Source organism: Oncorhynchus keta, chromosome 36 (genome assembly GCF_023373465.1).
Source record: "Oncorhynchus keta strain PuntledgeMale-10-30-2019 chromosome 36, Oket_V2, whole genome shotgun sequence".
Taxonomy (NCBI): domain Eukaryota; kingdom Metazoa; phylum Chordata; class Actinopteri; order Salmoniformes; family Salmonidae; genus Oncorhynchus; species Oncorhynchus keta.
In genome coordinates, this window is record NC_068456.1 from 20478381 (window position 1) to 20501695 (window position 23315).

Genomic DNA, 23315 nt, shown 5'->3' on the forward strand with positions numbered 1-23315 from the left:
TAGAAAGTCATCATTGTATGCTGTAGCGTTAAGATTTCCCTTCACTGGAACTAAGCATACAAACAGGCCCAGACCATTATTCCTCCTCCACCAAACGTTACAGTTGGTACTATGTATTGGGGTAGGTAGCGTTCTCCTGGCATCCGCCAAACTCAGATTCATCCATCGGACTGCCAGATGGTGAAGTGTAATTTATCACTCCAGAGAACTGCTTCCACTGCTCCAGAGTCCAATGGCGGCGAGCGTTACACCACTCCAGCCGACGCTTTGCATTGCTCATGGTGATCTTAGGCTTGTGTGTGGCTGCTTGGCTATGGAAACCCATTTCATGAAGCTTCCAATGAACGGTACTTGTGGTGATGTTGCTTCCAGAGGCAGTTTAGAACTCTGTAGTGAGTGTTGCACCTGAGGACAGACGATGTTTATGCACTACACAGTTCAGCATTTGGCAATTCCGTTCTGTGAGCTTGTGTGGCCTACCATTTCGCGGCTGAGACATTGTTGATCCTAGACGTTTCAACTTTACAATAACAGCACTTACAGTTGACTAGCGGCTCGAGAAGGGCAGAAATTTGACAAACTGACTTGTTGGAAAGGTAACATCCTATGACCTTGCCACGTTGAAAGTCACTGAGCTCTTCAGTACAGGTCATTCTACTGCCAATGTTTGTCTATGGAGATTGCATGGCTGTGTGCTCAATTGTATACACCTGTCGGCAATGAGTGTGACTGAAATAGCAGAATCCACTCATTTGAATCCAGAATCCACTAATTTGTCCACATACTTTTGTAGCGTATTTATCAATACTAATAATTAAACCTTGTTTATGGCTTATGTGTAACCGGCCACATTGTTATCATCATCGCATTGTATCTTCATGTTGTCCATAGTAACTGAACTGGTAACTACAGTAGCTCATGGGATGGAGTGCCACATGTTTCTATAATGATCCATTACTGCTGAACTTTGCCTACTGTATTATGTTGTCCTGTTGAGTGGCTTATTATGCCTATATACTGACTATTTTTTCTCTCACAGCAAAAACTGATCTGGAGGCACAAGAAACACAACTAGAGAACACTCATAAGATGTAAGAATACACCTGATTATATTTTTTCAGCTGTTAGAGCTTCCGTATGATAACATTGTGACAATGATCATTTTGTAAGTACAGCTTACAAAATTATCAGCTAAGTTCACTCTTTACTGTCCTTCATCAATGTTTAGATCCCCAGGCTACATGGAACATGTACCTCTACCTATAGATGGCCTTTACTGCGGCTCCTGTGATAGACTGAAGACATCCAGTGTCTGGGTTGTTTATCCAAGCAGAGACAGAGTAGACAGTGTTGGCTCCAGGTTTCTGTTAACACTAGGCAGGAATGTGTTCCCTCCAAACTCCCGGGTATTGATCAAGCACAAAACCAGGGCATTTGTCACTTTCACGTGTGCTCTCTCTTCCTCTATTTATCTTTCTCTCCTGTTTGTCTCTCTCTTTCTCCCTTTATGTGTTTTTCTCTCTCTCACCCTTTCTTTAAGTGTTTGTCTCTCTCTCTCCCTTTGTGTTTGTCTCTCTCTCTCCCTTTCTTTGTGTTTGTATCTCTCTCTCCCTTTCTTTGTGTGTTTGTCTCTCTCTCTCCCTTTCTTTGTGTTTGTCTCTCTCTCTCCCTTTCTTTATGTGTTTGTCTCTCTCTCACCCTTTCTTTAAGTGTTTGTCTCTCTCTCGCTCCCTTTATGTGTTTGTCTCTCTCTCTCCCTTTCTTTAAGTGTTTGTCTCTCTCTCTCTCCCTTTGTGTTTGTCTCTCTCTCTCCCTTTCTTTGTGTTTGTCTCTCTCTCCCTTTGTGTTTGTCTCTCTCTCCCTTTATGTGTTTGTCTCTCTCTCCCCCTTTCTTTGTGTTTGTCTCTCTCTCTCCCTTTCTTTATGTGTTTGTCTCTCTCTCTCTCCCTTTGTGTTTGTATCTCTCTCTCTCCTCTTGTGTTTGTCTCTCTCTCTCCCTTTCTTTATGTGTTTGTCTCTCTCGCTCCCTTTCTTTAAGTGTTTGTCTCTCTCTCTCTCCCTTTATGTGTTTGTCTCTCTCTCCCTTTCTTTGTGTTTGTCTCTCTACTTTCTTTGTGTTTGTCTCTCTCTCCCTTTCTTTATGTGTGTGTCTCTCTCTCTCTCCCTTTATTTATGTGTTTGTCTCTCTCTCTCCCTTTGTGTTTGTCTCTCTCTCTCCCTTTCTTTGTGTTTGTCTCTCTCCCCCTTTCTTTGTGTTTGTCTCTCTCTCTCCCTTTGTGTTTGTCTCTCTCTCCCTTTCTTTGTGTTTGCCTCTCTCTCTCCCTTTGTGTTTGTCTCTCTCTCCCTTTCTTTATGTGTTTGTCTCTCTCTCTCCCTTTCTTTGTGTTTGTCTCTCTCCCTTTATGTGTTTGTCTCTCTCTCTCCCTTTCTTTGTGTTTATCTCTCTCTCCCTGTCTTTGTGTTTGTCTCTCTCTCTCCCTTTCTTTGTGTTTGTCTCTCTCTCCCTTTCTTTATGTGTTTGTCTCTCTCTCTCCCTTTCTTTATGTGTTTGTCTCTCTCTCTCTCCCTTTGTGTTTGTATCTCTCTCTCTCCCGTTGTGTTTGTCTCTCTCTCTCCCTTTATGTGTCTGTCTCTCTCTCTCTCCCTTAATGTGTTTGTCTCTCTCTCTCTCTCCCTTTATGTGTTTGTCTCTCTCTCTCCCTTTCTTTATGTGTTTGTCTCTCTCGCTCCCTTTCTTTATGTGTTTGTCTCTCTCTCTCTCTCCCTTTATGTGTTTGTCTCTCTCTCCCTTTCTTTGTGTTTGTCGCTCTCTCTCCCTTTATGTGTTTGTCTCTCTCTCTACATTCTTTGTGTTTGTCTCTCTCTCTCCCTTTCTTTATGTGTGTGTCTCTCTCTCCCTTTCTTTGTGTTTGTCTCTCTCTCTCTCCCTTTATTTATGTGTTTGTCTCTCTCTCTCTCCCTTTGTGTTTGTCTCTCTCTCTCCCTTTCTTTGTGTTTGTCTCTCTCCCCCTTTCTTTGTGTTTGTCTCTCTCTCTCCCTTTCGTTGTGTTTGTCTCTCTCTCTCCCTTTATGTGTTTGTCTCTCTCCCTTTCTTTGTGTTTGTCTCTCTCTCTCCCTTTGTGTTTGTCTCTCTCTCCCTTTATGTGTTTGTCTCTCTCTCTCCCTTTCTTTGTGTTTGTCTCTCTCCCTTTATGTGTTTGTCTCTCTCACTCCCTTTCTTTGTGTTTGTCTCTCTCTCCCTTTCTTTGTGTTTGTCTCTCTCTCTCCCTTTCTTTGTGTTTGTCTCTCTCTCTCCCTTTGTGTTTGTCTCTCTCTCTCTCCCTTTGTGTTTGTCTCTCTCTCCCTTTCTTTGTGTTTGTCTCTCTCCCCTTTCTTTATGTGTTTGTCTCTCTCTCTCTCCCTTTCTTTGTGTTTGTCTCTCTCTCTCCCTTTATGTGTTTGTCTCTCTCTCCCTTTGTTTGTCTTTGTCTCTCTCTCTCTCCCTTTCTTTGTGTTTGTCTCTCTCTCTCCCTTTGTGTGTTTGTCTCTCTCTTTCTCCCTTTGTGTTTGTCTCTCTCTCTCCATTTCTTTATGTGTTTGTCTCTCTCCCTATATGTGTTTGTCTCTCTCTCTCCCTTTCTTTGTGTTTGTCTCTCCCTCCCTGTCTTTGTGTTTGTCTCTCTCTCTCCCTTTCTTTGTGTTTGTCTCTCTCTCTCCCTTTCTTTATGTGTTTGTCTCTCTCTCTCCCTTTCTTTATGTGTTTGTCTCTCTCTCTCTCCCTTTGTGTTTGTATCTCTCTCTCTCCCTTTGTGTTTGTCTCTCTCTCTCCCTTTCTTTATGTCTGTCTCTCTCGCTCCCTTTCTTTGTGTTTGTCTCTCTCTCTCTCCCTTTGTGTTTGTCTCTCTCTCCATTTCTTTGTGTTTGTCTCTCTCCCCCTTTCTTTGTGTTTGTCTCTCTCTCTCCCTTTCTTTGTGGTTGTCTCTCTCTCTCCCTTTATGTGTTTGTCTCTCTCTCTCCCTTTGTGTTTGTCTCTCTCACCCTTTCTTTATGTGTTTGTCTCTCTCTCTCCCTTTCTTTGTGTTTGTCTCTCTCCCTTTATGTGTTTGTCTCTCTCTCTCCCTTTCTTTGTGTTTGTCTCTCTCTCCCTTTCTTTGTGTTTGTCTCTCTCTCTCCCTTTCTTTGTGTTTGTCTCTCTCCCCCTTTCTTTGTGTTTGTCTCTCTCTCTCCCTTTCTTTGTGTTTGTCTCTCTCTCTCCCTTTATGTTTGTCTCTCTCTCCTTTTCTTTGTGTTTGTCTCTCTCTCTCTCCCTTTGTGTTTGTCTCTCTCTCCCTTTCTTTATGTGTTTGTCTCTCTCTCTCCCTTTCTTTGTGTTTGTCTCTCTCCCTTTATGTGTTTGTCTCTCTCTCTCCTTTTCTTTGTGTTTGTCTCTCTCTCCCTTTCTTTGTGTTTGTCTCTCTCTCTCCCTTTCTTTGTGTTTGTCTCTCTCTCTCCCTTTATGTGTTTGTCTCTCTCTCTCTCCCTTTGTGTTTGTCTCTCTCTCCCTTTCTTTGTGTTTGTCTCTCTCCCCCTTTCTTTATGTGTTTGTCTCTCTCTCTCCCTTTCTTTGTGTTTGTCTCTCTCTCTCCCTTTATGTGTTTGTCTCTCTCTCCCTTTGTTTGTCTTTGTCTCTCTCTCTCTCCCTTTCTTTGTGTTTGTCTCTCTCTCTCCCTTTGTGTGTTTGTCTCTCTCTCTCTCCCTTTGTGTTTGTCTCTCTCTCCCTTTCTTTATGTGTTTGTCTCTCTCTCTCCCTTTCTTTGTGTTTGTCTCTCTCTCCCTGTCTTTGTGTTTGTCTCTCTCTCTCCCTTTCTTTGTGTTTGTCTCTTTTGTGTTTGTCTCTCTCTCTCCCTTTCTTTGTGTGTTTGTCTCTCTCTCTCTCCCTTTATGTGTTTGTCTCTCCCTCCCTTTGTGTTTGTCTCTCTCTCCCTTTATGTGTTTGTCTCTCTCTCCCTTTGTGTTTGTCTCTCTCTCTCCCTTTCTTCATGCGTTTGTCTCTCTCTCCCTTTCTTTGTGTTTGTCTCTCTCTCTCCCTTTGTGTGTTTGTCTCTCTCTCTCTCCCTTTGTGTTTGTCTCTCTCTCCCTTTCTTTATGTGTTTGTCTCTCTCTCTCCCTTTCTTTGTGTTTGTCTCTCTCCCTTTATGTGTTTGTCTCTCTCTCCCCCTTTCTTTGTGTTTGTCTCTCTCTCCCTTTCTTTGTGTTTGTCTCTCTCTCTCCCTTTCTTTGTGTTTGTCTCTCTCTCTCCCTTTATGTGTCTCTCTCTCTCTCCCTTTATGTGTTTGTCTCTCTCTCTCCCTTTGTGTTTGTCTCTCTCTCCCTTTCTTTATGTGTTTGTCTCCCTCTCCCTTTATGTGTTTGTCTCTCTCTCTCCCTTTATGTGTTTGTCTCTCTCTCCCTTTCTTTGTGTTTGTCTCTCTCTCTCCCTTTCTTTGTGTTGTCTCTCTCTCTCCCTTTCTTTGTGTTGTCTCTATCTCTCCCTTTCTTTATGTGTTTGTCTCTCTCTCTCTCCCTTTCTTTGTGTTTGTCTCTCTCTCTCCCTTTCTTTGTATTTGTCTCTCTCTCTCCCTTTCTTTGTGTTTGTCTCTCTCTCTCCCTTTATGTGTCTGTCTCTCTCTCTCTCCCTTTATGTGTTTGTCTCTCTCTCCCTTTATGTGTTTGTCTCTCTCTCCCTTTCTTTATGTATTTGTCTCTCTCCCTCTCTATGTGTTTGTCTCTCTCTCTCCCTTTCTTCGTGTTTGTCTCTCTCTCTCCCTTCATGTGTTTGTCTCTCTCTCTCCCTTTCTTTATGTGTTTGTCTCTCTCTCTCTCCCTTTCTTTATGTGTTTGTCTCTCTCTCTCTCCCTTTGTGTTTGTCTCTCTCTCTCCCTTTCTTTGTGTTTGTCTCTCTCTCTCCCTTTCTTTGTGTTTGTCTCTCTCTCCCTTTCTTTATGTGTTTGTCTCTCTCCCTTTCTTCATGTGTGTGTCTCTCTCTCTCCCTTTCTTTATGTGTTTGTCTCTCTCTCTCCCTTTCTTTGTGTTTGTCTCTCTCTCTCCCTTTCTTTGTGTTTGTCTCTCTCTCACCCTTTCTTTGTGTTTGTCTCTCTCTCTTAATTTCTTTGTGTTTGTCTCTCTCTCCTTTTCTTTATGTGTTTGTCTCTCTCTCTCCCTTTCTTTATGTGTGTGTCTCTCTCTCTCTCCCTTTATGTTTGTCGCTCTCTCTCCCTTTCTTTGTGTTTGTCTCTCTCTCTCCCTTTCTTTGTGTTTGTCTCTCTCTCTCCCTTTATGTGTCTCTCTCTCTCTCCCTTTATGTGTTTGTCTCTCTCTCTCCCTTTGTGTTTGTCTCTCTCTCCCTTTCTTTATGTGTTTGTTTCTCTCTCCCTTTCTTTGTGTTTGTCTCTCTCCCTTTATGTGTTTGTCTCCCTCTCCCTTTATGTGTTTGTCTCTCTCTCTCCCTTTATGTGTTTGTCTCTCTCTCCCTTTCTTTGTGTTTGTCTCTCTCTCTCCCTTTCTTTGTGTTGTCTCTCTCTCTCTCCCTTTCTTTGTGTTGTCTCTATCTCTCCCTTTCTTTGTGTGTTTTGTCTCTCTCTCTCTCCCTTTCTTTATGTGTTTGTCTCTCTCTCTCCCTTTCTTTGTGTTTGTCTCTCTCTCTCTCCTTTCTTTGTGTTTGTCTCTCTCTCTCCTTTCTTTGTGTTTGTCTCTCTCTCTCCTTTCTTTATGTGTTTGTCTCTCTCTCCCTTTTGTGTTTGTCTCTCTCTCCCTTTATGTGTTTGTCTCTCTCTCTCTCTCTCTCTCCCTTTCTTTATGTGTTTGTCTCTCTCTCCCTTTCTTTGTGTTTGTCTCTCTCTCTCCCTTTATGTGTTTGTCTCTCTCTCCCTTTATGTGTTTGTCTCTCTCTCTCCCTTTCTTTTGTATTTGTCTCTCTCCCTCTCTATGTGTTTGTCTCTCTCTCTCCCTTTCTTCGTGTTTGTCTCTCTCTCTCCCTTCTTGTGTTTGTCTCTCTCTCTCCCTTTCTTTATGTGTTTGTCTCTCTCTCTCTCCCTTTCTTTATGTGTTTTCTCTCTCTCTCCTTTCTTTGTGTTTGTCTCTCTCCCTTTCTTTATGTGTTTGTCTCTCTCTCCCTTTCTTTGTGTTTGTCTCTCTCTCTCCCTTTCTTTGTGTTTGTCTCTCTCTCTCCCTTATGTGTTTGTCTCTCTCTCCCTTTGTGTTTGTCTCTCTCTCCCTTTCTTGTGTTTGTCTCTCTCTCCCTTTCTTTGTGTTTTGTCTCTCTCCCTTTCTTTGTGTTTGTCTCTCTCTCTCCCTTCTTTTTGTGTTTGTCTCTCTCTCCCTTTCTTTTGTTTGTCTCTCTCTCTCCCTTTCTTTGTTTTGTCTCTCTCTCTCCCTTTCTTTGTGTTTTCTCTCTCTCTCCCTTTATGTTTGTCTCTCTCTCTCCTTTTTGTGTTTGTCTCTCTCTCTCCTTTCTTTGTGTTTGTCTCTCTCTCCCTTTCTTTTGTGTTTGTTTCTCTCTCCCTTTCTTTTGTGTTTGTCTCTCTCCCTTTATGTGTTTGTCTCCTCTCTCCTTTATGTGTTTGTCTCTCTCTCTCCCTTTCTTTGTGTTTGTCTCTCTCTCTCCCTTTCTTTGTGTTTGTCTCTCTCTCTCCCTTTGTGTTTGTCTCTCTCTCCCTTTATGTGTTTGTCTCTCCCTCCCTTTGTGTTTGTCTCTCTCTCCCTTTCTTTATGTGTTTGTCTCTCTCTCTCCCTTTCTTTATGTGTTTGTCTCTCTCTCTCTCCCTTTCTTTGTGTGTTTGTCTCTCTCTCTCCCTTTCTTTGGAATGTTCTGTGTAGATTGATAATATCACTTTATGTTATTGAGTTAGGAAAGAATGTGATTGTGCCAGCTAATACATTCTAGTATTTCTTTGTGTTCTGAAATGCCCAGTCACCTTTACTTAGCATACTTCCATATCAAGTGTTTTTCTGAAATGCTCTTATTTTTTCAAGATTAACTTTCACATTTCACATATTTATTATAAGCCTACAGGTTTCACAATAACTTAGTGTTTCTGTAATCTACTATTGTAATTTGTGTATTTTGGGTTTGATGTAATGTTTTTGTTCTCTCTATCCTCAGTTTTTTGGAGCTGAGCATGTTCTTTTCAGTCAAGGCCAAGGCGGGCGAGAAGGAAGTCTCTCCCAACACGCTGTTTTCTGTGTGGCATGAGTTCTCCACTGATTTCAAAGATCTTTGGAAGAAGGAAAACAAACTGAGGTTACAGGAACGGTAAGGATTGGTGCAAGCAGTGTTTTGCAGTTCTTTTATGTGTATTGAGTCCATCCTATTCAATGAATGCCACTCTTTGCTGGGTCTTTCTTTGGGGAGGGTTGTACAATATATGTTCTGAACTTCTACAGACCTACCACAGGTCGACTGTACGGTACATGTCAAATCTACATGTCTACTTTTACTACTATAGTGCCTTCGGAAAGTATTCAGAGCTTTGACTTTTTCCACATTTTATTACGTTACAGCCTTATTCTAAAATGGATTAAAGAAAAAGAGCAATCTACACACAATACACCATAATGACAAAGCAAAAACTAGCTTTTAGAAATGTTTGCACATTTATTAAAATATATATATTTACCCTTTGCTATTAGACTCGAAATTGAGCTCAGGTGCATCCTGTTTCCATTGAGATGTTTCTACAACTTGATGGGAGTCCACCTGTGGTAAATTCAATTGATTGGACATGATTTGGAAAGAGACCGACCTGTCTATATAAGGTCCCACAGTTGACAGTGCATGTCAGAGCAAAAACCAAGCCATGAGGTCAATGGAATTGTCCATAGAGCGCCGAGACAGGATTGTTTATTTGTATTGTATTTATAATGGATGCTACAAGCTGAGCACACCTGTATTTCACGAGTTTCTCCCATTAGTCTCTGCAGATTCTCTCAAGTTCTATCAGGTTGGATGGGGGCATGTCTGCAGCATTGAAGGTCACCAAGAACACAGCGGCCTCCATCATTCTTAAATGTAAGACGTTTGGAACCACCAAGGCTCTTCCTAGAGCTGGCCGCCCGGTCAAACTCATAAATCGGGGAGAAGGGATTTGGTCAGGGAGATGATCAAGAACCCAATGGTCACTCTGACAGAGCTCTAGAGTTCCTCTTTTGAGATGGGAGAACCTTCCCGAAGGATAACCATCTCTGCAGCACTCCACCAATCAGGCCTTTATGGTAGAGTGGCCAGATGGAAGCCACTCCTCAGTAAAAGGCACATAACAGCCCGCTTGGAGTTTGCCAAAAGGCACCTAAAGACTCTCAGACCATGAGATGACAAGATTCTCTGGTTTGATGAAACCAAGATTGAACTCTTTGGCCTGAATGCCAAGCGTTACGTCTCGAGGAAACCTGGCACCATCCCTACGGTGAAGCATGGTGGTAGCAGCATCATGCTGTGGGGATGTTTTTCAGCGGCAGGGACAGGGAGACTAGTCAAGATCGAGGGAAATATACAGAGAGATCCTTGATGAAAACCTGCTCCAAAGCGCTCAGGACATCAGACTGGGCGAAGGTTCACATTCCAAAAGGACAACGACCCCAAGCACACAGACAAGACAATTCAGGAGTGACTTCTCGACAAGTTTCTGAATGTCCTTGAGTGGCCCAACCAGAGCATAGGCTTGAATCCGATCGAACATCTGAGGAGAAACCTGAGAATAGCTGTGAAGCAACGCTCCCCGTCCAACCTGACAGAGCTTGAGAGGATCTGCAGAGAATAATGGGAGAACTCCCCAAATACAGGTGTGCCAAGCTTGTAGCATCATACCCAAGAAGACTCGATTCTATAATCGCTGCCACAGGTGCTTCAACAAAGTACTGAGTAAAGGGTCTGAAAACGTATAACTTATGCCATATTTCAGTTTTTCACTTTTAATAAATTAGCAAACATTTCTAAAAACCTATTTTTGCTTTGACATTATGGGGTATTGTGTGTAGATTAATGACAAAAAACGATTTAATCAATTTTAGAAAAGGTCTGAATACTTTTCCCGAAGGCACTGTATATCTCCCTGGAACACAAGGAACCTACTGTTTCACATTCACCTTCAAGCACACCAAGCACATTACCTTGACAAGCCATGTGAAGCCATCTGTCGGCTTAATGTGAGAATAAAGCACCTTGACTGAGGTCAAATGTCGTGCACCTTGAGCTCTTCGACTCCCCTTGAAACAATAGAGAATGCTGTGTGTTGTAACAACCAAGGATGCTGAAGCAACCGAACACCATTAATCCCAGAATGCAGTACATGTTTTATGTAATAATCTCGTAGAAGGGAAATGTATCAGACAAACTTACATTTTGCTTCATATAGATATACTCATATTTCTATTGAACCTACCCTGTGAGGTAAATATCAAGCAGAAAGTCAGGATTTGCCATAGATGAGTGTTGAATCTTCAGTGTTGGAATGAATGATCCCCAAACATGAGTTTTCAATAGCATGCATCACATGTTCACTATTAGATCCTATCAGAGTCATTCAAATTCATAGACAAGATAAGAAAGAGAAGAGTTGAAACGACCCAGATCGGTTTCATAACCCCAATAATGAAAAGAACACATGAGCGATTCTGTTAGCTTCCAGTGGTTTGATGGTTTTGGAGATAACATTTGAAAAGTCAACAAATGCTAATTGTTTCGTTCTGCTGGATGTAGATTACATTGTGATATGTACTTGTAAAAATAAAAAGTAATGTCTTGTGTTTTGTTAATTTGCGGGAAATGATTCAAACAAAGTTGTAATCATTACCTATTTGGCCTACCACCATCTAGACAATTGGGAAATGTAGAGCCCCCCCGCCCAACCTGACTTACTACAAAGGCATACCAAATTTGGACAAACACGCACACATGTGAATGTACTGGTCTAGAATATTATTTTTTATTTTTTTACACAGTGTGCAGTGTTGAGAGTCAGGCCACTGAATGGTTTAAACCTGTCTCTATCATCACAGTGGATCAGAAATGGGCTTCTTAAAACATTGGAACTGGTCACCCATAACTTTCTCCTGTATAAACAGCAGAGACCCAAACCTTGCCTGGAAAACCTCACTGCTGAGTTGCCTGACCTTTTACTACTGCAAACATACCTTATCTCCATTTCTAGGAGAAGGTACATTTCAAATGCAAGCGTGTGTGTATATTACAAATGCATGGCTGAAACTAGTGGTGTCTTTTCAGACTGAAAACGGCAGAGGAGGTTTTCAAACAAGCCAGAGAGAAGGTCTCGTACAGCGTCAAACCCAAACAGTCCTCTGGAATAGTGAGTTTTCTTTAAGTCTCTTTTTCCTTCTTCCTAAACCATTTTCTCCTAACCGCTTTCTGTATATCTTCTGTCTCTTTATTCCCCATAAAATACAGATGTAGGAACTTAATTTGACCTTTACTGTCACAGAAAATAATCATGCAGCAATAGGATTTTAATGAATAGTCGATTTATGTAAATCACGAAGCTCATCTGCATGGAAAATTCTCAACAACAAAGGAGTGATCAAATTAAGATCCTACAACTGTATTTTCCCCCTTCTCACTCCTAGTTTTTAAAATCTCTGTAGAAATCCCCCCTCCACCCCCGTTACCACTTTATTTTAGTGTCAAAATGCGGGGGTGAATTCATTTATGTGCCCCATTGTAATGTCTGAAACTCACTTCCATCTGTTTTTATTCCACAGAAAGCCAAACTCGGTCAGAAGATCTGAGCCAATGGACTGGAGAAGTCTTACCCAGGAAAAGTTTGCACAAGTGAGATCAACACAATCTGAAATGTCTTTTTAGCTATTGTATTTAAAAATATGTTATGATTCTTTTCTTTTTTTAATAGTTTATTTCTGTCATCCAACTGGTTATACATGTAAGTATGCCCAACATACTTGTTGGAAAGTTTGATATAAACCCTGTACCATGCTTTGGCGCTATCTGTCAATGAGAGATTTCTCCCAAGTCCAAAGTAAGTATTGTAGAATTAATTAAACAGTTCATTATTTTTGGACAGATGCCATTTTAATGAGAAATGCATCGTTTTACAGTGCGACACACATGTTCTGGTATCCAGCCTATCCCCTGTAGCATTTGATAGAAGACACCAGTTAAGACAATCATGTTTCAATAAGCCATTTCTATCCATCCCTGCACTGCCTTCCAGTATAAAAAGGAGAACAAGAGTGAGCTTGTATATATATTTGCTTACCAGACAGCAAGTCAAGTGCCTTTATAGCACACTGAGCTAGTTAATGACAAATGAGCCAATTCAATTAATCTACATTACAACCTGTATGGAAACCAGACCTGCTTAGTGAAAACTTACATTGTGACAATAATCAGTTTATCATACACTGTAGTTTCATAGAAGGATGATACGTGATGTACAGTTGTAGTTTATGCAATAAATCATGAACTTAACCATGACTTGAGTTTAGCTGCTAAGGTATTTAGTACCAAGGTATTTAGTAGGTCATGAGGATTTCACATCATCCTCTATTGTTTGTTATTATGGAACCATAGCTACATATTGAAATAATATTACAACTTAAAAAAATAACCTTATCCACATTACATGTAAAATGATATGCAATCTGTATGTGACATATCCTGTATGATTTGTATGTTTGAATTGTTTTCCTGTTCTATGTTCTGTATGAGCCTTGTAGAGCTGTTGGTGACTGTGTCCCCATTTGCGATAACGCCTTTGTTCCTGATAAAATACTATTTATTGAAGATGAATCATCCTGAAAGTCTTTATCTGAATAGTTGTCGAACCTATTCTTCTCAAACATCATTAGTCAACTATATCCTTTATTGCCACAACATTTGCATTCAGACCACACAGATGTTTCACATGAAATAGATTTTATATATATTTATAGCTACTTATCCTTTGACATATACATATATATTTATAGTACAACAGTTATACATAAAATAGTAATATCATTTCTTTACTGGCTAGCTTGATATTTGTGTCAATTATTTCACAGGTGGCTCTTAAATCCACAGGCAGATACTTAGACAGACTAGGTTATTTTTTCTCAGTCTGAAGCCCTATTTCTCAGTCTGAAGCCTCAGTTCCCCCAGGTAAGCCCAGTCCACAGCATGCCATAGGCAGCTTAAGAGCTCCACTTTCAGTCTAGAACTTGGTGCTGTGCTTATGATTTTATATGTTCCAAATGTCCAAGGACCCAGTTGTTTAATATGACTGACTGTGTTGAACTGAAACATGTATGTGCTTCAGTTGGTGTTGTGCAATGCATCCATTTATGTCTGCAATTTGTAGTTTTACCACAGCTGTCCATGTAGTCAACGGGCTAATAGATGGGCCACTCTGTACTACCAGTACCTGTAGGGTTCATTTTGTGTGACCAGTAGACCTGTGTACAAAGTGATAATGCAGCATAGTCCAATATAGGGGAGAGGTACTACTAGCTTGTCCCCTGTCATGTCTACGGTATTCATGTTCATGTTAACGTTCACTTTCACAGTCACATTAGTGTCCATGGTGACTGTCATGGTCTGGTTCCAAAGAATTCTTCACAGTTTTCCGTTACCACTCACATCCACCGACATACAGCGACACTGTTTGACACGCTGCACCTTGCGATGGCGGAAGGCTGGTTGCAGCCCTGGACAGTCCAGCTGCACAGTGAGCTGGGTGATGCGGTGCGGCCTGCAGAAGGAACAGGACTGGAAGGGCTCTTGGGCCTTGTTGAGGTTCTTCCGGCCGGACCCCAGGCCTCGATTTGAGCTAGGGCTCATGTGGCGGGGGATGTAGAAGGAGTTACACTGGCCATAGCAGAAGCGGTTGACCACCGTACGACTCCGACAGCCCTCCTCGCTCACTGTCTGGCGGAGGGGTTGTGTCTTGCACCAGTCACGTCGGAGGTACCGGCGCTCCGTGACCACCAGGGCCTCCCGACTTGACGAAAGGACTTCGGGTTTCCGCGGCAGCAGGCGCTGACGCTCCGACAGGTTGCCTTTGGACTTGAAAAGTGAGGGGATGGAGCCCTGGGGGCGGGGCTTCCTGGTGTCTGTGGCAACGCAGAGCACCCCAGCCAGTAGGACCGGGAGAGTGATTCTCCAAAACATTCTGGGGAAAATTAGACAGAAAGGTTAGTTTCAGTGCTACAAAACTAAGATTGAGCCTTGTACATAAACAGTGACTATACTGTGACTAGAATGTATTGGTTTAAGCGAGGTTGAGTCTGCTGGGTATGTCTCAATCTACTGGGTATGTCTCAATCTACTGGGTATGTCTCAATCCTTGAAGTTATTCCAGTGTAACAGCATTCCGTCTGTGTGTGTATGCTTTGGTGTTTAGCCTATGTATGTGTGTGAATGTTCACATGTCACATTGAACTTCCCCCTCCTCTTCACTCTGCCCTTTAAGGCATCATTGAGTTAATCAATCGATCATCTTGTCAACGTCTGTGTCAATACTTATATTTGCTTTCTTCTCAGCTACAGAACTCTTCCAAAAATAAACATGTCTTGCCATCAAAGGAAACCCTTAAACACCCATAACGAGAAAAGGAAGTTGATTTTATTGGTCTCGTCGCCGGGTAAAATAATTAGGGCTTTGCTTACTCTAGTCATGAACTATGCCGCAGATATGTAAACATGCATTAGCAGGCCCATCTGAATGTTATTAGGGGAGGAGAAGAGTACCCTGTGGGTCTCCATTCCCACTCTGTGACCAAGCCCTAAGCCCTATGAGCACTATAAACTGCTCTGTCTGTGTCTCTCTCCACACTGCCGACTGGCAGATGTGAGACCGAGATGAAACTCTCCATAAACACACATAAACACATGCCTAAACGCTCACACACACATACAATTCACAATGTAATCCAAAAATAAAGTTATTTAGAATTTGTCTTTCTGATTTTTACTGGTAAAAGGAAGTATGATTTAAGTTGAATACCTTTGTTGGGAAAGAAAATGACTGGTATGTATCTGTATTAATGCCAGTACAATTTGTCAGTCACTCAAAAATCTTTGCAACAGATGTTGTTCTTGAATTGCATATACAGTATAAAGTAAGAATTCTGAATGCGGACCAAAAGCCCTCCAAAGCCATTGGCTGCCCCAATTCCCTGAAAGACGTCTTTGCTGTGCAAATTGTGCATCCCTTCTCCATTTCCTGGACGTGGGACAACACAATTGGACCTGGGACAATGACTTTATCATGATCTACTTTGGGTTTCTGTCTCTGTTTAGTTTCTGCTCTTGACCCTGGGTCATGGCGCTCTGCCCTGTTAACCTCTCTGTCTCAATGAAACTGTCCCAATGTTCACAGTAATCTATTGGGCAGCTGTGTCTATGACCAGAAGGTAATGAAGTATAGAACAGCCGAGCCAGGAACCATGAGGATGGTGGAGAGCTAGGTACTGGTATACCCAGGAACCATGAGGATGGTGGAGGGCTAGGTACTGGTATACCCAGGAACCATGAGGATGGTGGAAGGCTAGGTACTGGAATACCCAGGAACCCTGAGGATGGTGGAGGGCTAGGTACTGGTATACCCAGGAACCATGAGGATAGTGGAGGGCTAGGTACTGGTATACCCAGGAACCATGAGGATGGTGGAGGGCTAGGTACTGGTATACCCAGGAACCATGAGGATGGTGGAGGGCTAGGTACTGGTATACCCAGGAACCATGAGGATGGTGGAGAGCTAGGTACTGGTATACCCAGGAACCATGAGGATGGTGGAAAGCTAGGTACTGGTATACCCAGGAACCATGAGGATAGTGGAGGGCTAGGTACTGGTATACCCAGGAACCACGAGGATGGTGGAAGGCTAGGTACTGGAATACCCAGGAACCATGAGGATGGTGGAAGGCTAGGTACTGGTATACCCAGGAACCATGAGGATGGTGGAGAGCTAGGTACTGGTATACCCAGGAACCATGAGGATGGTGGAGGGCTAGGTACTGGTATACCCAGGAACCATGAGGATGGTGGAGGGCTAGGTACTGGTATACCCAGGAACCATGAGGATGGTGGAGGGCTAGGTACTGGTATACCCAGGAACCATGAGGATGGTGGAGGGCTAGGTACTGGTATACCCAGGAACCATGAGGATGGTGGAGGGCTAGGCACTGGTATACCCAGGAACCATGAGGATGGTGGAGGGCTAGGTACTGGTATACCCAGGAACCATGAGGATGGTGGAGGGCTAGGTACTGGAATACCCAGGAACCCTGAGGATGGTGGAGGGCTAGGTACTGGAATACCCAGGAACCATGAGGATGGTGGAGGGCTAGGTACTGGTATACCCAGGAACCATGAGGATGGTGGAGGGCTAGGTACTGGTATACCCAGGAACCATGAGGATGGTGGAGGGCTAGGTACTGGAATACCCAGGAACCATGAGGATAGTGGAGGGCTAGGTACTGGTATACCCAGGAACCATGAGGATGGTGGAGGGTTTAGAGGAGTGGACTGAATGGATGGTGGATGATGGTGGTCATGAGAAGGACAAGGGGGAGATAAACTTCACCTCTTCAGTGTCTTCCAGAGCAACTGATGTGTGATAAGAATGTTTACATAATTCATGCATTGATGTCAGTAGGAGATTTCTGTGAAAGTTCAAGTTACGCACGACTAAGTCTGGCTCAACTCTATCATAAGGACACATCTCTTACACACACACACACACACACACACACACACACACACTTGACCACACGGGGTCAAATGTAATGATGATGTTTCCTTCTGTCCCCACTGCATGTCAATGTCATGACCCTCCTCCATCATTCAATGATCTACTCACCAGTTAAACAAATGCTTTTGTCCCTAAAAACATCCAGTGACTACTGATCAGAATGGATGCACTCAATCCAACACAGTGGGCTTCCTGCAAAGTTTTTCCTCTTCATTAGTTAAGACGACTAGCCCAGGTCTGGTGAGTTTAAAGGCCCTAGGGTTTGGAGGGATATCCTGACTGTGTACACAGCAGATGACAGATATGTTATACAGTCAGTGCTTCAGTCCTTCTCCACTTCCAAACTTTGCCTAAGTATGATACAGATGACCCTGCCAGCTATCGTCATCAATCTCACAGCAAGACAAATTGCGGTTTGGAGGTTGGGTGGGGAAGTGGGGGGATAATGATAGTGTACAGAGAGACTGTTGGAAAACAAAACAAACTCTTTAGCCCTGACTTTACTGCTTGCAGCCCCCCTCATCCACCCCCCTGACTCTCTCTCTCACCAATCATCATGGAGTCTGAGCCGGAGGGAGACTGTGGTTTTTGTATTATCGGTGAGACAGAGCTGAACTGGACCATGCTATCTGTCCACTTACAGGGCCACTGCATGTTATATCACAACCACAAATACCAGGCTCTATACGCTTGAATGAACCGTCTCAGACCTCAGGTCTACAAATAATGGACTCCAAAAACAGAACTGGGATAGCCATCTCCCAGAGTAAGAATTGCCAATGGCAACTTGAGCTTTACTGACCGCAGTGGGCGGCTACACTTGGATGAACTTTCCGTCTGTACCAAAGTACCAGAGCCTCTATCGTAGCAGATCAACCATTTTAGGTCAAGGGTTCTTCAATAATGCAATCTGCTAATTATTCAGTCAATAAGCTCAAAGCAGTACCTTCCACATGGGCCCTGAGATAAAGTGTTAGCAATGACAAGAACAGGATAACTGACGTCAATTATTGTATTCAATTCAACAGGCCAAAGCTCACACACAGAAAACAAAACTCTGTGTTTTTACATGAAGGCAATTACATTGGACTTCATTATCTCCATGTGTGGCTTGCATTTCCCCAAACTGGCCTCTTCTGGCTCATTAACTGTGAAAATGTGCATTTTGAGGAGCTTGGGTTGAATGTGTTCAACGCCAACATGCCCCTGAGCTGTTTGGACAGCCATTTGTCACCACAATCCATTTTCATAATTACTGCCAGCTGAGAGATGCTCTACTGGTCTCCAAGTCTCCAGCAGTTAGGAGAGGCACTTTGCTCTCCATCCCCCTAGGTATTAGTAGAGATATTTACCCCGCACTTAACAGTAGACACACAGAGTGAGAGCAACATATTGTAGAGAATGACCAGGCAGGGAAGTATACCCGGCTTGCTGGCCTGAAAGACTAACTCCCTACACATCGCACCAATAGGGTTAACTCACATGGTGGGAATTGTAACATGGCTCATATAGGACCCGATTCTAATTTAGGAAATTACACCTTTCTTACGCACGCCTTTCCTACCCACTTCTCACCAGCTGGTATTACCTTATGAAATTGAGTAACGGGTTTTGCAGGCGTTGTTCCCTTGCGCGCAAATGTAATTCAACCGCTGAAAACACTCCCAAGTGCTTGCCAACACATTTTCTCTAGGAGTTTTCATTCAATAGGGTTTTCATTACATTTATCGTAATCCATTCCTTTAAATACTGTGTATGTTTAATTAGGTACACAGTATTTCTGCCACCTCTGGTCTCTTGGCCCTCCCAACCCTAAGGGAGGGCAGCTTCCGCTCAGCCCAGTCAAAGCTCTTCTCTGTCCTGGTACCTCAATGGTGGAACTAGCTTCCACGTTAAGCTAGGACAGCAGAGTCCCTGCCCATCTTCCGAAAGCACCTGACCCCCCAATAGGGGTTGAACAATAATCCTATAAATCTACCTTAATCCTCACTAATCATGGAACTGTATATCAACCGTCCAGTCGTTGTTGAACCTGCTACAGTAGGTGTGGTCTGAGTTCCATAATGATTCAAACAGGCTACATGTTCCAAATTACTGCACAACGTCATCCTAACATTATGCACTAATAGCGACCCTCAGGAACAACTTGGACATGACAGAGAAAGGTCAACGGAATGGAAGGATGCAAAATGTAAACTACAAATTGAAGACAACGAACACTAAAGTGACAGCTATAAATGTTTGGGGGTATTACTGATGTTGGCTCCCGATAATGGCTAATATTTAATATGATACAAATTGTATAATAAAAAGGAGAAATTCAAAAAATCAACTCGGCAGATTCAGGTCTAAAAGAAACCTACAGCTTGGGTGTACTCATACTCATTTAGCTCTTTTCAATAGATCCTTAAACACTTATAAATTCCAGTGCAACGAGAATGTTGTTATTTCAATCGCAAATTAAATGCTTTTTCCACTTGGAACTGTCAGGTTCGCCTGACGTTATTCATGGTTTCCTTTGCTTGTAAAGGCGGTGGAATTATGAAGGAATGAAATATAAATATGGTTAATCTGTAGACACACCTTCATGTCTTACATTTCCACCCTGAACTAATAGCAGGTGAATAGCATGCTAAATGCATTGTTCCAATATTACAAACATACAGTGTTCGGAAATTTAAATCTAATATTAATTAACAAAAAGCTCTTTGGATTAAACTGGAAATAATAGAGTGGGGAAGGGTTTATATCAAAGGGTTTATATTAGGACAAAGATGTGTCCTGCCTAAATCCTCTTTGGAATCAGAGCTATCAGTCCAAGGTGGAGCCGTCACCGGAGCGGGGAATCGGATCAGAAGCCAAGCTCACTACTCACACAACGCTTAAACACGCAAACTCTCACCCACACATGTAATTCATCTGTCTCTCACATATTCACAAGTCCCGTTAATACCTGCTTCTAACTTGCATAATTACTCCTGATATTTTCCACGTTCTGATTGTGCCCACATTATTAGACAGGTGTAGACAATCAAAAGACACATTGTGATCTGATTGTGATCAGATCATCCTGTCCACCTCCAGAGGTAGTCAGACATGCATGGTGTCTGGATATCTTACAAGTGTAGACAGATCTGGACAGAGAAACCATTTCAATCATTATTATTCCACTCTCTGAAAGCATTGACAGGTGGCACTATTGACGGACTACATCAATATGTATCTTACAATAAATAAATACATATTATTTTGATAGATTATCTGTGAAATGTGCGTAAAAGAAGGGACCAGGAAATCTGGTCACAATGCAGACACGGTGGGCGGATAACACACATTTTAATACCATGTGTAGACACATTTCTGGAAACGTGGGCACAATCAGAATTCAGACAAGATCAGGACAAATGACCCATGTTAGCACCAGGTTTAAACAAGGCTACAGTCTCTTACACACTGATGGATTTACACTGTGACACAAAGTTACATTCTTACCTTAATGCTATAGCTTCACCCACACCTACACAAGCCAAATAATTTATCACTAATAGTCTTTCATTCATTAGCCAAATCAACAATCACCCACACACCCATTAACTCACTGAAAGCACTCACTTCCATAAACATTCAGGAAAATTCTTCCTGTGATTGAATCTCACCCTCTATATCTGTTGCTCTCCAGCCTGAATAACTGACCAGCCACCAAGACTACTGTATGAACAGAAGGAGGAAGACAGTGACTGTACCTCTTGCCACAGTGTCCCAGGACAGTGGGGTGATCCTGTCTCAGTTAGGGGTAGCTGTCCACCCTTACTGGTCCTGTAGAGGGAATCCTGGTGTTGGTTTCCATTGGAACAGCAGGGGTACCCGAGGTGGACTTTCAGCTGAGTGTCCCAAGGTCTGTGGTCCTGTTTCTCTCCACTGAGTCTGTATCTTTGAGTTTATTAATAATCCATATTTAGCTCAAAATATGTATATATATTTTTCTCCTCTCTTTGTAATCTGTCTTTCTATGCCATTGGGTTTCTGTGTCTCAGTATTCTAGTTCGGTGTCTCTGTGTGTTTCCAGCTGGGTTTGGAGTCGCACTTCTGCTTCCCCCTAGACATAGATGGGGGCTTTCTATTGGCTCTGACCACAACATGAATCAAACCAAGCCTCACCTCTCTCCCATACCCTCTCTGTTTCTCTGCATACTTATCCTCCCTCCTGTTTCCACAAACATACTCACTGCTGACTCTCCACTCTTGGAATCCCCTGTCAGTCTTGCTCATTCCCTCTTCCCTTCTTCACTCTATCACTCCCTCTCGTACTCTGAAACCCCAAATCCATCTTGCTCTCCCACTATCGCCCCCTTCACGCAATTTCCTCCCTCACTTTCCCTGTCTCTCCTTCACTTTCATACTAATATCTCTCTCTCTCACTCTCTCTTTCCACCTATCCACCTTTCTTCTCCCTTGGCCATGAGGTGGGTTCAATGATTAGGTGTTCCAGTACCACTGAAAGCCTTCAACACACACCACCAAAGAAACAAAGACCGGTTCAAGGAAACTTTTATCTGACACATCCATCTCAGCTCTCTCTGAGACTCTCATAAGACCACAACACATTGTTCCTTTTTCCCAAACATGGGTGTGTGAAATCACATAATCCATAAATCATTCTTACTCCTGCCTACTCACATGTCAACAGAACCCTTTGAAATTGCCATTCCCATTATTTTGGTTTAGGTATAAAGAAGAAAGACAATGATGTACTGGGAACTGGAACTGAGACAAAAAACACTGGCTGTCATTCACCGTCAAAGATCTGAAACATCCTCAAAAAAAACTTCACTGTCTAAACAATTACCATCTGATCCTACCAGTAGAGAATAGCAGGAAACTATAGCAGCTGAATTCAAGACTCAGTCTTTGTCCATACTATGACTAATATCTTAAGTCATGGTTTCTCATGGCTTTAATAAACTGACTGACCTGAACTGACAAGGTTATGTTTTGTAAAACTCTGTTAGTGATATTAGCCATTAAGCCTTAGGGCTCAATTCACTTCGTAGGGCAGAACACCCACGCTCTGGTGCGATATAGTGCGACATAGGCAATGTTCCTGCCTTTCGCGGAAATTGCATTCACGGTAAATGCTGCATATGTCGGCTCAATCGGAAATGACCTTTCAATTTCAATCGCGCTATAAAGCAGATCTTCAGCGCTACTGATTGAATCGAGCCCACAGGGCTCTAGAAATGTAAAGGTAATTTCTGATTGAGCAGACATACGCAGTGTTTACGGTGAATGCAGTCTCCGCTAAAAGCGGGAAAATTGCCTTTGAATGTCCATCACACTAACGCTGAACTTCCTCGATACGGATTGAATAGAGCCCTTACTTTTTGTGGTAGCATATTTTGTACAGTATAATAAAATGTCTAAATTGCTAACAAATTACACATTTGAACAAAATCAACAAACAAAGCATTCTTTTTTTGCAAATGTACAACTTATTCCCTTAAATTATAGTCAAATAAGCGAAGACCAGTTCTAATCTAACGGATACCCAAAACTACTGTATGTTATGCTCTGTTAAATCTACCACCATCTAGTGGCAACACCTAAACTGCAGATGACAGTCTGTGCCCTTAGCAGACAGATCAGTGACAATAATCATAACAATGCCTCCAGATCAGTATGTTCATCTACTCCTTGCTAGTCATTACAAAATGTATTGATTCATTACCAGGACAGTGAAAACAGATAAAGGGACAACTTTAATACATTTTTAAGTGTCTTTAAATATGGTATAAAAATAAATGCAGGAGAGAGTAACAAAGAGGTGCGTTCTACAGAAGACAACAGACAGCAGCTTGAATGAGACTTTACACATGTAATGAAAACTGTGCCAATTACTGTAGTGCAATAAAAGCAATGCAAAATAAACATAATCATTTATATATATGCATACTGCACAACACTTCCCTTAGCGTGACAAAAGTAGGTGTGATTACAGATCGTGAACTGTATAGTAATAATATTTTTTATTAGATTTTACTGTTAAGCTGTCGTTTCTTAATTTTTTAAGTTTCTGACATCATTAGCTCAGCTGGAGAGGAACACGCGTGTCCATCAGATATGGTGGAAGTAACTGGACACTGACTTTCTGTAAAGGCATTATCCGGTCTCAATGTCTGTCCTAAAATGCCTACCTGCCCCAAAATGAATGTCCTCGCCAATAGTAGATATAGATCAAGTAAAAGAAATAACAAGCCTTCTCCTTGGACATGCAACATCTGATGTACTGCCCTGCTCATCGTCTGAGTGGAAAGCAGACGGCGATGATGTAGAAATGACGTAGAAATGACGTAGAAATGGTCCTCTATATTGCAGAGTGGCTGTATTTTAGCATGATGGCACAAGGTTGGTCAGCCTCTTTGATGTAAGGGATTTCCCCTGGGAGAAGAAGAGGGATGGAGAAAGAAAAATAAGGAGAATAAGATCAATTGTCTACTGTAATCTAAGATCCACTCTAATATCCTCCTGTAATCTAGCGTGTGGAAATGTCTGTGCAGAGTGAGAGTTCTACCTGGTCGGAATACGAAAGTGTGTAATGTCTGGATTATACTGACATCCTAT

General features: G+C 42.4%; 4 protein-coding genes across 8 annotated transcripts in view; 2 read left to right on the forward strand and 2 right to left on the reverse strand.

Annotated features, from left to right (window-relative positions):
* The window catches only part of LOC118369779 (formin-2), a 58962-nt gene extending 47112 nt beyond the window's left edge, over positions 1-11850 (forward strand). The window contains 4 exon segments of the mRNA XM_035754471.2: positions 1040-1091; positions 8099-8248; positions 11216-11297; positions 11707-11850. Of these exon segments, the coding sequence (XP_035610364.2) occupies positions 1040-1091; positions 8099-8248; positions 11216-11297; positions 11707-11733 (311 nt within the window). The 3' untranslated portion in view covers positions 11734-11850.
* A 642-nt stretch (positions 11851-12492) lies between these two features.
* Positions 12493-21129, reverse strand: LOC118369782 (gremlin-2-like). The gene is made up of 2 exons (XM_035754475.2): positions 20441-21129; positions 12493-14114 (listed from the first exon to the last, which is right to left on the reverse strand). Exon 2 carries the CDS (start codon positions 14111-14113, stop codon positions 13559-13561), a length of 555 nt encoding a protein of 184 aa, XP_035610368.1. The 5' UTR covers position 14114; positions 20441-21129; the 3' UTR covers positions 12493-13558.
* Positions 15347-16475, forward strand: LOC127916467 (uncharacterized). The gene is made up of 2 exons (XM_052498248.1): positions 15347-15357; positions 15470-16475. The coding sequence occupies exons 1-2, from the start codon at positions 15347-15349 to the stop codon at positions 16473-16475; spliced, it is 1017 nt and encodes a 338-aa protein (XP_052354208.1).
* A 100-nt stretch (positions 21130-21229) lies between the features above and the next one.
* Positions 21230-23315, reverse strand: part of LOC118369780 (regulator of G-protein signaling 7-like) — a 50983-nt gene continuing 48897 nt past the window's right edge. For all 5 annotated transcript variants that reach the window (XR_004822675.2, XR_004822674.2, XM_035754473.2 and 2 more), the window contains one exon: positions 21230-23132. Coding sequence is in view for 1 of the 5 variants with exons in the window: in XM_035754473.2 (XP_035610366.1) it covers positions 23082-23132 (51 nt within the window). In the remaining 4 variants the exon portion in view is untranslated. The remainder of the gene's footprint in view (positions 23133-23315) is intronic.

Coding starts and splice junctions, on each gene's coding strand:
- LOC118369782 (XM_035754475.2), bottom strand. CDS start 14,113: ATGTTTTGGAGAATCACTCTCCCGGTCCTACTGGCTGGGGTGCTCTGC.